The sequence below is a fragment of the Felis catus genome, chromosome B4, assembly GCF_018350175.1.
Source record: "Felis catus isolate Fca126 chromosome B4, F.catus_Fca126_mat1.0, whole genome shotgun sequence".
NCBI classification, from domain to species: domain Eukaryota; kingdom Metazoa; phylum Chordata; class Mammalia; order Carnivora; family Felidae; genus Felis; species Felis catus.
Genome location: NC_058374.1, coordinates 38,067,265 through 38,079,500, shown reverse-complemented (window position 1 = coordinate 38,079,500; position 12,236 = coordinate 38,067,265). Strand labels below are relative to the sequence as shown.

Below are 12,236 nucleotides of genomic sequence, written 5' to 3'. Positions count from 1 at the left end.
CACACAGGGTTGCTGTGAGGTTATGTGAAAACAGTTTGAAATTATTAACGGGCCCTTGGACTAGATATTTTAGTCATGGGGACTATTCTACCCACACCTCTGAAGAACAGAAACCTCTACCTACAGCCACCATGTCAAGCTGGCTATTCATTCATTTCATCAAGATTTATTTGAATACCTAATAGGCGCCAAAGTACCTATTCTGGTGCTAGGGGCAGGGAAGAACAAGACAGACAAGTTTCCTCCTTTTATGCTGTGTATATTCTGGTAGGGGAGGATTGTAAATAAAATAAGTTCAGCTAGTGCTAAGAGCTGTGAAGAAATTAAATACAGGGTAATAAGACAAAAGAGTCACTTAAAGTAGGGTGGTGTGTGTTTGGATGGGAGTGTTATTTGACCCACATGGGGTGGCCAAATAGGGAGGGAGTCATTTTTAAGGAGGCAAGGGGAGTCCTAAATGTCCATTGTTTCCCACGCAGGGGTGGAAGGGAGTGGTGGAGAGTAAGCACGAGGCCCAAGCTGATTATATCAGGCAGGGTAACTCATCAGTCTATAGGCTGACCAGTGAGTGATCTATTTTAAATGGAGAGGCAGTGCTGACTAGATTTTTCTCTTGGGATTTAGAACTAAGAAACATGGAAAGATTTTTCCCTTGGCATTGAGAGTTGGAGCTGAAAGGTAGAGGGTGCGAAGAGGCCCTGTGCAAGCTGAGGTTTTGGGTAAGCAGAAGCTATGAGTAAGCAGAGGAGGTCATTGAGTGGCTCCATGTGGCATGTGACTGAGTGGGAGAAGGACAATCCATGGGTGTTTACTTGCTGGTGAAGTTCTTGGAGCCCTCTTAGAATCCAGACTACTTTGTAGTTGTGGTCTGCAAGAAATCACACTCTGCTAGTGCCTTAGGTTCTAGGTTTTGGCACGTTGTCTCAATTTTTAACTTCTCAATATGTATATTTTCAGTAGATCTCCCTTTTACTTATGCTAGTTATCTTTTGCCAGATGAATCTTACTAAAAGAGCCATATGGATCTTGGTTTGGATCCTTGGCTAATAAGCTGTGCCTTTGAAAACTAATTTCTGTAAGCATTAGTATCCAGCAACTGTATCCTTAGAGTGTGGTACAGGTTAATTGAGATAATAGTAGTAAAAAGGCCTGTGAACTGATCAATATTTGTTAGATACCTTCCTCTTTTATTCTGATCTGAATGGTTTTTTGATTACATGCCTCCCTCTCAGTATTGACTTGTCCTAGTTTTTAAAAGTCACCCCCTTTTTTTAAGTTTACTTATTTTGAGAGAGAGGGCATGCATAAGTGGGGGAGCGGCAGGGAGAGAGAGGATTCAGAGAATCCCAAGCAGGCTCCACACCATCAGTGCAGAGCCCCGTGTGGGGTTCTATCTCACAAACCGTGAGATCATGACCTGAGCTGAAACTGAGTCAGACGCTTAACTGACTGAGCCACTCAGGTGCCCGCAGTCACCCTTCTTGTAGTTCTTTCACCTCTGTAGTCCTTTTAGGTGTCCCTAAACTGGAAGAACATCATGGCAACTACCCTTATTTCATAAATGTATGGACACTGTCATTAGTCTTATTGAGGCCAGTTACATAGCAAGTGGATTTCAGATTGATAATTATTTGTATTTAGAAGAGATGGGCCTGTCCAATAGTTTGGAGCAGTGACTTCCAAAAAGAGAGTGGGAACCAGGATGGAAGAGTCAGTCCTCCAAATGGTAATGAAGGAAGAAAGGGTATGGAGAAGCTATCTCAGAGAAATTTGGTTCAGAAGAGGAGGGAAAAAGGAGCCGCAGAGTTCTTAGACCTTGGCCTGGCAAGGAACGAGAAATGCTGTGGTCTCAGTATTGGAAGTTCTGGCAACCAGGTCTTAGTCCCTGTGAAGAGAGCTTCTCCCAGCCTGCAACCAGACAGAAAACTCTTTATTTCTTAAAGCTGGAGAAGTTTTAGGAGGAGGCTCTGGTTTATACTGGAAGTGGAGGCTAGGACGAACTAAGAAGCACATTAAAGATACCTGTGAAATATGTATGTATACGTGAACCTGTGCCTCGGAAAGAACGTACCAGTAATTCTCTGCCTGTGCGTCATGATCTTCCAGATCTTCCCAGCAGGCTTCAGTGAGGCAGCTGTGCCAGGCAAAGGCTGCACTGTGGAGATGTGAGAGGCCCGTCCTGCAGAGGTAGCCAGGAGCGACATCCTTGACATCAGGGGCACAGGTCTCTGAGAGGAAGTCTGTGCACTTTTCCTGGAGGCGTTAGAAGGGTGTCTAAAAAGCGAAATAATCCCAGGTAAAATGGCAGGGCGGTTTCTGTTCAGGGGCTTTAATAGGCTGCTTTCTGTGTAACCATTTCTGATAAATGTCACCAAGTGGATTACATGATTTGGGTATGGCTTTGTGATGATACCTGGAATGGAGAGAACGTGGTCTCTGCTTGCAAAACAGTGTATAACCTAAGGAGAAATTCCATAACTAGTATTGAGACTGCTCTTAGGAACTGTTTTAGATTTCAAGCCAGTACTTCCAGGTTTATTTTTTCCCCCTAGGACCATGGCTAATAAAACCCAGGAAGATGGTGGCATCCATTTCCCTTTTCCCTTCACACCCTATTCCATCCAGAAAGACTTCATGGCTGAGCTCTATCGGGTGTTGGACGCTGGCAAGATTGGAATATTTGAGAGTCCAACTGGCACTGTAAGTATGCATCATCAGGGGCTAAGAAGTGTCCTGAGAGACCCCTGATTCCAACACTGCAGAGGCCACCTAGCATGCTTGTTAGTCTAGGCAGAGATTTTCATGGTTTGACGTCAGGCAAAGTAGTTCTCTCAGTTTATCTTTCTGAGTAATAGTCACTTCCTGTATTAAAATGTTAAACAGAAGGGCACCTGGGTGGCTCAGTCAGTTGAGCCTCTCACTCTTGATTTTAGCTCAGGTCTTGGTCTCAGGGTCATGGGTTTGGCTGAGCCGTGTTGGGCTCCGTGCTGGGCGTGAAGCCTACTTAAAAAAATAAATAAATAAACACAGCCCCAGAATCTGAGAACAATTAGGCTAAAGAATTTGAATCCCAGTAGAAACCAAGACCTGTAGCACTAAAACTTTCCAGATTGTTCTGGGTACACAACTGCTTTGATGTTGAGAAACAAATTAGTTTGGCTTTTTCACAGATTAAACCTATCGGTTTAGTCTTTAGGAACAAGGTTACTAAGTGCTGAGGGTTCCCATCAAAGGGCCCTGAGTTTTTCCTTCTGGGACTGGAATGAGAGAGGGATTTATCAGAGGGTGGCCTTGAGGAGGATTAGGGCTATGGCAAGCAGTCCCAGCCTCTTGCCTCCCGCTCAGAAAGTACCGTGTGATGGTGAGATGCCTGCGTTGATGTGAAGGTCCCCCAGTGAGGCTGCGACCTCCTGGAGGCCGTCCTCCATGTCTCTGTCATCCGGTGGAGCTCGGCATGTTCGACCCACAGGAGGTTCTTAACCCAGTGCAGCAGTCCACTACCAGTCCACTGAGGTGTTCTTAGTATCAGCAGAGGCTTCCTGGTAAATAGATTTGGGTGTTTCGAGTCCTTATTTGACCATTCTGCAACAGTTGGTGGTGGTGAACATATCCCTCTCCTTTGTGTAAAGTGATCCCAAAACATGAATCAAAAATAATGCATGTCATTTAAAAAGTTAAATGTATTAAACTTGGTTCTTTGGGCAGGTACTTATAATTCTTTTAACTGTTTACTAAGAAATATACTTGCATAGCACATTTGAAATTGTAAGTTTCATGCTATTTCTTGATTTATGGATTTTAATCATTGTACCTTCCTCTTGTGAGAGCTAAGATGCAGCTTTCTTACCACTTCTTTTCGTTCCCTCGCCCCATCCTCCTGTTGTAGTTAGATGGAAAGTGTTAGCCTCTCCTAAGCCGGTATGCTCTGATTATGGGTTTTCGTCTTAAATAATTTTTATTTTCCCAGTATGCCTTTTAAAGTATGTCTAACTAATATGCCTACACCACTTTCTCTCACACCATCCAGTGGCCTCCGTAGGATATTCCATACATAAAATTACTGCTTAGTCTGGCTCCTCAGCTGCCATAACAAAATACCACAGATTGGGTGGCTCAGATGACAGAAACTTATTTTTCACAGTTCAGGAGGCTGGGAAGTGCAAGATCAAGGTTTGGGCAGCCTCTAGCTTCTGGTGGAGACTCTTCCTGGCTTGTAAGGGCCCCCTTCTTGTTGTGTCCTCACGTGGTAGAGATCTTTGGTGTCTCTCCCCTTTTATAAGTAGACCAGTTCTATAGGATCAGGGCTCTGTCCTTAGGACCTCCTTGAAGGCCTTTTCTCCAATACAGTCACCTGGGGGATTAGGTCTTCAACATGAATTTGGGGGCAATATAATTCAGTCTATAGTAATTACCAATTCCATTTTACCCTGCAGACTTCCTTCTTGAAATTCTCCCATTTGTTCTTACGATCTGCTTCACAGCTATTGTACTAAGATTTCCCATCTCTCCTTAAAAAATAAAAAAAAGCAACATTATGAAGTATAATTGACATACAATAAAATACACCCCTTGTAAGTCCACAAGTTCAGTGAGTGTTGACAGATGGAAACCCCCATATAACCACTGCCACAATGAAAATGCCAAACATTTCCACCAGCCCAGAAAGTTTGTTGTACCCCTGGCTGCTGTTCCTCCCCTCACACCCTGCCCCAGCCTCAGGTAGTTAGTGATCATTTACCATCTCTGTAGATGAGTTTTAACTTTCTAAAATTTCTTGAAAATGGCATCATATCATAAGTACTCTTTTGTGACCAGCTTCTTATGCTCAGCCAGCATATTTTGGGGTTCATCCATGTTGTTGTGCGTATTCTTAAGTTTTTTCTGTGTTTGAGTCTCTTGTTTCCTGGATTCGTTATCTTCTTTGTTTTGGTAGAGAACATTCCTGAAGGGTTGTATGGGAGGTAAGATTTTGAGACTTGCTGAAAGGGTATTAATCTGCCTTTCTCTTGATTGATACTGATAGTTTGGTTGGGTATGTAATTCTAGCTGCAGAACACTTTTCCCTCACAACTACTCCCTTTCCTGTCTAGTTTCCATTGTGGCTACTAAGAAGTCCCGTGTAATCTGCACCCCAGTTCTTGGTGGTGACCTGACCCACCTCATCCTCCAAAGTTTTCAGGATCTCCTCTATCTTTTGTATTCTGAAATCTCATGTTGATGGGTCAGATGTGTGTGTTCAGTTCCTTGTGTTGGCCACTTGGTGGGCTCTTTCCACCTGGAGGCTTCTATCTTTCCATTCTGAGACATTTTCTCACATCTGATAATCTTCCTGGTACTCCCATTCTTTGAGTTTTGGACTTGCTGGTTAATTCTGTAATTATATTTTCTTCTAATTGCCCATCTCTTTGGGCATCCTGGTTGGGTTTTGTTTTGTTTTCTTTTTGCTTTAAATTCTACTTAAGATTTCTTTGACTTTGCTGTCCAGTCTTTCTATTCAGTTTATTTTTATTATCCTAGCCTTAATATTCAAGAACTTTTCTTATTCTTTGATTTTTAAAAATAGCATCCTGTTTTTGTTTCATGGAAATAATATCTTTGTGAGGATATCAATTATAGCAGTATTTTGAATTTTTGTCCCCCCCTGTATCATCTTGTCATGCAGCCTCCTCCCTCCCCTAGTTTTGGTTCTGTGTTTTGTTGAGAGGCTTTCCTCAACTGTCTGGTGATCTTTGGCTGTCTTCTATTGGTGTTCAAGAAAAAGCTACCACAGGGCTGACGGACAGGCCTGTGGTGCAAGCTGGCTGTGGACCACTGAACTGGCCTCTCTGTTGGGGCCTCCAGTGATCAGTGTCTGTGTGATTTCTCTTGAGCCATCCAGTTTTTCCAGAGAAGGCTCCTCTAAACTCTTGCCTTCTAGTCCTAGGCTGATGGTTAGTATTCTCCAGGGTGTCCTGGGGAAGTGGCTTCAGGTGCATGGTTTTTTGCTTAGTGTCCTGGTTTGATTTCAACTCCCTTCTCCACCCTTCATTTAACCTGCTATCTCCGGGGCCCTCCTGGCTTAGCTCCTCCAGAGGGTGCACATCCTATCTTTTGCAGAGAAGATCTCTGCAGGCACTTAGGCTTACAGTCCTTTACTCTGTCACGTCCAGTTCTCTGCTTTTCATCTCTCCTAAAACTTGTTACCCTCCCTTCTTCCACTTTCTTTCTGTGGGGTTTAAGCCTCTTCTTCCTTTGGTGTAAATTTAGTGTGTTTCAGAAAAGAACACAGAAGAGCATGTATTTATTCTGCCCTGTTTAATCTGAAGGCTTCAGGTCCCCATCTCAGCCCTCTGCCCATTCCGTACATCCTCTTCCTCTTCTCAGCCCTTTGTTGTTGATGTTTCTGATTCCAGGTCCTCATATCTTTGTTGTGTCTTCAGCTACCATCACATTCTGACCCTGTCTGCATCTCACCTCTGGTAAACTCTTTCTCCTGTTGCCATGTTGTTACATGCCAGGCCTCACCTGCTGGGCCTCTGCCCTGGGTGGCCACCTCCCCACTTGGGTCCTCATGATGCCTACTAAACTTGGACATGTCACCTTTTTATTTTATTTTATTTTATTTTATTTTTTTTATTTTTTTATTTTTTTATTTAAAAAAAAATTTTTTTTTTCAATGTTTGTTTATTTTTGCGACAGAGAGAGACAGAGCATGAACGGGGGAGGGGCAGAGAGAGAGGGAGACACAGAATCGGAAACAGGCTCCAGGCTCTGAGCCATCAGCCCAGAGCCCGACGCGGGGCTCGAACTCACGGACCGCGAGATCGTGACCTGGCTGAAGTCGGACGCTTAACCGACTGCGCCACCCAGGCGCCCCACATGTCACCTTTTTAGCCTTTCATGACTCCACCACGTTGTGCTGACCTTCTGACCTTGTGCCCCCTGTGCCTTGTGTAACATTGCAATTTTGGGCACTCTAAAACCTGGAGTCCATGCTTCGCAGAGAACTGTGATGCCCTGCAGGTCCTGCGTTAAGTTTGTGCCTGTGGGGATTTTTAGGGAGCTGCTTCCCAGCATCAAGCCCAGCACTTGCTACAATGTGGGTGTTTAGAATGAATGAATTTACTTACCTTGGCATGTATTTTATGACTGTGATATCTTGGATGGTACCCCAGGAAATAACATTGTTCAAAGCTAGGTATATTGTGGGTACTTTATTAGATTTATTTCATAACTGAGGCAAGCATTTGGTTATACATCCTTTTAACATTTTCTGATTAATACTTTTGCTGTCTTATTAGAAGGTATAGAATTGCAGGACCTTAGTTCTCCTTTCTCTTTGTGTTAGAGTGTATTCACAATTGTTTCTGGAGGATAACTTTGACCTTCCCCTTAGGAACTTCCTCAGCTCACTTTGAAGTGGAGAGTGCTGGCTTTCTAACCAGGTGTCTGCCCCTGGGCCATTGTTACAGGGGGATGTCTCACCTGCTGCTAGCCAGGTGATGGCTAAAGGCAGTAGCTCCCCATTTTACTGGCAGTACAGAATGGCTGCTCTCCAGGTTCTGCTGGGGAGTGCTGTCTGGAAGTCTCTGCCACTCAGTATTTCTCAAAAGCTGAGAGAAATGGTATATATGGGGCTTTTCCATAGATATGTTAGAAGTGCCATTCTATCATAGGGCCTTTCAAGAATTGATGAAATAGGTTCTTAATCTAGGACAGTAATAATTATATTATTATTACTTAATAATAGCAAAAAAAAAAAAAAACTCCAGCTGCTTACTTATGTACCATGTATTGTTCTAATCCTAGTGTAGGTATTAACCTTTTTCTTTCAAAAAAAATTTTTTTCATGTTTATTTATCTTTGAGATGTTATGTTTCATGTTATTTATCTTTGAGAGAGAGGGAGAGACAGAGCGCAATCAGGGGAGGGGCAGAAAGAGGGAGACACAGAATCTGAAGCAGCCTTCAGGCTCTGAGGTGTCAGCACAGAGCCCAATGCGGGGCTTAACCTGTGAGATCATTACCTGAGCTGGAGTCGGATGCTTAAGCCACTGAGCCACCCAGGTGCCCCTGTAGGTATTAACCTTTATGGGTAGGAACTTAATGCTTGCAGCAGTTCTCTGAGGAAGGTACTATTACTATCCCCTTCCCCACCTTTTTTTTTCCCCCAACTTCCCATGTTTGTACGTGTGGAGCAAAGAAGCCTAGAAAGGTTAGCCTCAGGTCACAGCTGGTGAGTGGAGGAGCCAGTGTTTGGCCAGCAGCCTAGACTCTGGAGCCTTAGCCACTGTGCTCTGCTCTTTCCCCATCTCTGAACACCTGTGCATTTTACCTATAGTTCGTTTAAGCCCAAATTAGGTTCAGAACCCCTCTGGGTACTCTGGGACCCCCTAGTTTAAGCAGGCTCGGAGAGCTGACTGCCTGCCTGGAACGTGTAGGTTCCTGTAGAGACTTGCCTGAACTGAACTGCCCTTTGGACACCAGAAGAAGCAGCCTTAAGAAACCCATGTCAGCGGCCTCCCAGAAGGACTGTGTTAGTGCTCCCCCTGCCGTAACAGAGTTTCACAGGCTGGGGGTTTCAGTAATAGAAACTTCCTCTTCACAGTTCTGGAGGCCAGAAATGCAGAATCACAGTGTGGGCAGGGGTGGGTCTCTCTGAGGGTGAGAAAGAAGAGACTGTTCTGGCCTGCCCCCCTGTGTTTTATCACATCGCTTTCCCTCTGGGCATGCCTTGGTGTCCCAATTTCCCCTTTCTGTAAGGACACCAGTCTTACTGGATCAGGGCCCTGATCTTAACTGAATACATCTGGAGTGACCCTATTTCCAAATAAGGTCACATTCTGAGACACTCAGGGTTAGGACTTAACACAAGAGTTTGGGCGGAGGGTCCCAATTCAACCCACAGGGAAAATTCTGGTCTTTAAGTAAAGAATTGTGTTCTCCAGAGCAATTCGTTTGCTTTTAAAGTGTTTTGAAGACCAGGACTCATGGGGCTGTATTAAAGTGGAGAGCCCAAGGTGGCTCCCCCTTAGTGAAGATATAGGATTTCAAGCTATATATTATTTGGCCTAAATTCTTTTTGGGGGCTATTTATCTAATTCTTCACCTTTTTTTTTTTTTTTTAATTTTTAATGTTTATTTTTGAGAGAGAGAGACAGAGCGAGAGTACAAGTGGGGGAGGGGCAGAGAGAAAGGGAGAATCCCAAGCAGGCTCCGAGCTGTCAGCACAGAGCCCCATGTGGGGCTTGAACTCACGAACCATGAGATCATGACCCGAGCTGAAGTCTGACGCTTAACCTACTGAGCCACTCAGGTGCTCCAAATTCTTCACCTTCTAATTTTGTTAACTTGCGGTATTTATATGTAACCTGATAAGCCACGTTAAATTATTTTAGGAACAGTGAGCTGTGTAATTAAACCATGAATTTCATTTTCATTTCTTCCTTTTTCATATTTTCCTTGGCTATCCTTTTGCTAATTCCCTTCCTGCCCTTTCCCAGCTCGGTCTTAAACTACCTTCTAGTAATTAAAGGTAGACCTTCCCTGAAGGCTTTATTAAAATGGAAAACATCATCTGGAAAGCTTGAATTTTTGTTCTTTTTTCCTGAAGACCTTTTTCTTCCTGTAGGGAAAATCTTTAAGTCTGATTTGTGGGGCCCTTTCGTGGCTCCGTGACTTTGAACAGAAGAAACATCAAGAAGAAGCACGTCTCCTTGAAACTGGAACTGTCCCCTTAAGTGATGGGAAGGATCAGCCCCCATTTCTTTCATCCTCCTGCAAAGAGACCCCAGACACCCTGAGGCCTGCCGGAGAGCCTGACTGGGTGACTCAGTTTGTGCAGAAGAAAGAAGAAAGGGACCTGGTGGACCGGCTGAAGGTGAGCCCTAGGGTGACGGGAGGTGAGAATGATCCAGGAAACAGTGTTTGGGTGGTAATTTGGTGTTGATGAGTGTGTCCTTCTCCTTTGCAGTGCCTTCTTGAGCCAGTGGTACTGTGCCCTTGCTGTCTTTTTAAAGTTTGTTTATTTTTGAGAGAGGGAGAGTGGGGGAGGGGCAGAGAGAGAAGGAGGAGGAGAGAATCCCAAGCAGGCTCTGCGCTGTCAGCACGGAGCCCGACACGAGGCTTGAACTCTTGAACCATGAGATCATGATCTGAGCTGAAACCAAGAGTTGGACACTCAACTGACTGAGCCACCCAGGCATCCCGCTTTCTGTCTTTTTAAAGCTGATGTCAGTGGGCCTTCTCTAGACCAGGGATTGGCAGTTCCATTCATTACCCACCTGGAAAAAGAACCTCAGTGTTGCCATTGGCAACATGGTTCAGTGGCTGCAAACTCCATTAAGGGAATGAATTTGATTGAGAGTCTGTGGCTTCGGGAGGGAGTGTGTAGACCTGCAGTGAGCAATAGGGCTGGTACCCAGTGAGGGTCAGGGATGCTGCTGCACCCTTGAGAGTTGCCCATGGAAGGGAGAACCGCCCTGTGTGAAGAGGCACGAGGCCGAGCCCCAACTCTTTAAGGAGGGCCTGGTTTGGGCCTCCTGCGGGAGTTTCCCGTGTGGCTCCTTTACCCTGTAGGAGGAGCAGGTCAGGCGGAAGAAGCGAGAAGAGCGCCTGCAGCAGATCCGTCACAATGCACAGCTCAAGTATGCAGCCAAGCGCATGGTGAGTGTCCTCTCGGAGTGGCAGGGATGGTGTACGGGCCCGGTCCCACTGCGTGGGGCCTCACGGAGTTTCTCCTTTGGGTGAGTGGTCAGGACCTCAGTATTCTTGCCCTGACCCCCCCCCCCCCCCCATCACCCGGAAGCTGGCAGCTTGAGCTGAGGTATTGATGCCTGGGGTGGAGATACCAGTAGGACAGCGAGGCCTGTGGAAATGGCATGTGTGTTGTCCTTGGTGGTAGCCACTTCGAGGCTGACTCCGTCAAGGGGGCAGGGGCACCCGTACTGAGATTCCTCTGTCCCACTTGTAATGCTCTTACACAGAGACGGGAAGAAGAAGAAATGGAGCGTCTCCTCCACCTCAGCAGGGAGATGCTAGCAGAAGGAACAGGGACCGAGCCCCTAGAGCAGCTGGTATGTGGGGACGAGGAGCTGGTCCTCGCCGAGTACGAGAGCGATGAGGAGAAGGGAGCAGCTCGTGGGTAAGATGGTGCTTCTCCTTTACCCACCTCCCCTGCGCTGGTCTGCATGGGGGCTCCCAGGGAGGCAGCTCCTGTGCCTAGAGAGAGGCAGCCTGCTGTGTCCCTCATGAGACATCTGAAGGGATGGAATGCCATCCCTTAAGTTCCTCATAAATGGGGGCTGTGCCTTAGGCTACAGGGCTAGGAAGGGGAGGAGCAGGGACATGCACCCAGCACCCAGGCCACTCTTGATCATGTGCTCTTAGCTCCTAGACTACACCTTGTGAGGTTTATGATATAAATCATCAACGTATCCTTAGCCGAACTTGTTCTTTTCGCCTTCTGGCTTCTGAGTTTCTGATGTGTGAGTCCTAAGCTGCTGGGTGGAGTAGAAACAAGGTGACAGTGAGGATGTTCTGAGGCCACACTGCCCTAGTGGGAGCCTCCTTTTTCATTCATGCTTTAGTTGCACAAATGACCTTTGAGGGTCTGCTCTAGGTGTGGCGTGGCTCCAGATGCCACAGATGACAGACATGACCCCTGCCCTCCGGAGCTTGCATGTAGTTGATGGCAGGGGGGTGGGGAATGTACACCAGAACTGTGAAATGAGCACATTTGCCCAGGAGGAGAATAAAACTGGTGAAAGGGGTAGCGTGTGGGGTCGCACCTCCAGGTGAAGCTAGGAGAGCCCTCCAAGGGGGTGACAAAGCATGAGAAAGAGCCATGGGGAGACCTGGGAGAAGAGAGGTCTAGTCAGTAGCCTGAAGGTACCCTGGTCTGGAAACGGGAACAGGTTTGGTAAGTTCAAGGGGCACAGAGAATGCCCAGGGGCTGAGCAAGAGCGAATGAGGGAGAGAGGGGAAGAAGAGGCAGCTGTGTGTTTGGGCCTCATGGGTCCACTGAGGGTTTGGGTGTTCTCAGTGCAGTGGGGCTGTGGGGTTTCAAACAAGGGAGTAACAGGATTGTATTTGGGCATTAGGGCATTAAAGTCATTTTGATATCAGTTCTTTCCCCAAGTCACAAGTACCCCTAGAGGTCATCCCTCTTAGGCTCCCAACTTGGAAGCATTGTTTTCTGCTCCTCTAAAGGTGACTCCAGTGTTCTACATTCTCATTGACACTGGTCACCATGTCTGT

The 12,236-nt window shown here is 46.1% G+C and overlaps 1 protein-coding gene across 4 annotated transcripts in view; it reads left to right on the top strand.

The window, feature by feature from the left end:
* DDX11 (DEAD/H-box helicase 11) overlaps nucleotides 1–12,236 on the top strand; it is a 40,162-nt gene that overhangs the window by 1,861 nt on the left and 26,065 nt on the right. For all 4 annotated transcript variants that reach the window (XM_019834354.3, XM_011283741.4, XM_045061255.1 and 1 more), the window contains exons 2-6: nucleotides 2,107–2,296; nucleotides 2,553–2,700; nucleotides 9,610–9,858; nucleotides 10,557–10,643; nucleotides 10,964–11,121. In XM_019834354.3, the coding sequence (XP_019689913.1) occupies nucleotides 2,557–2,700; nucleotides 9,610–9,858; nucleotides 10,557–10,643; nucleotides 10,964–11,121 (638 nt within the window). In that variant the 5' untranslated portion in view covers nucleotides 2,107–2,296; nucleotides 2,553–2,556. The remainder of the gene's footprint in view (nucleotides 1–2,106; nucleotides 2,297–2,552; nucleotides 2,701–9,609; nucleotides 9,859–10,556; nucleotides 10,644–10,963; nucleotides 11,122–12,236) is intronic.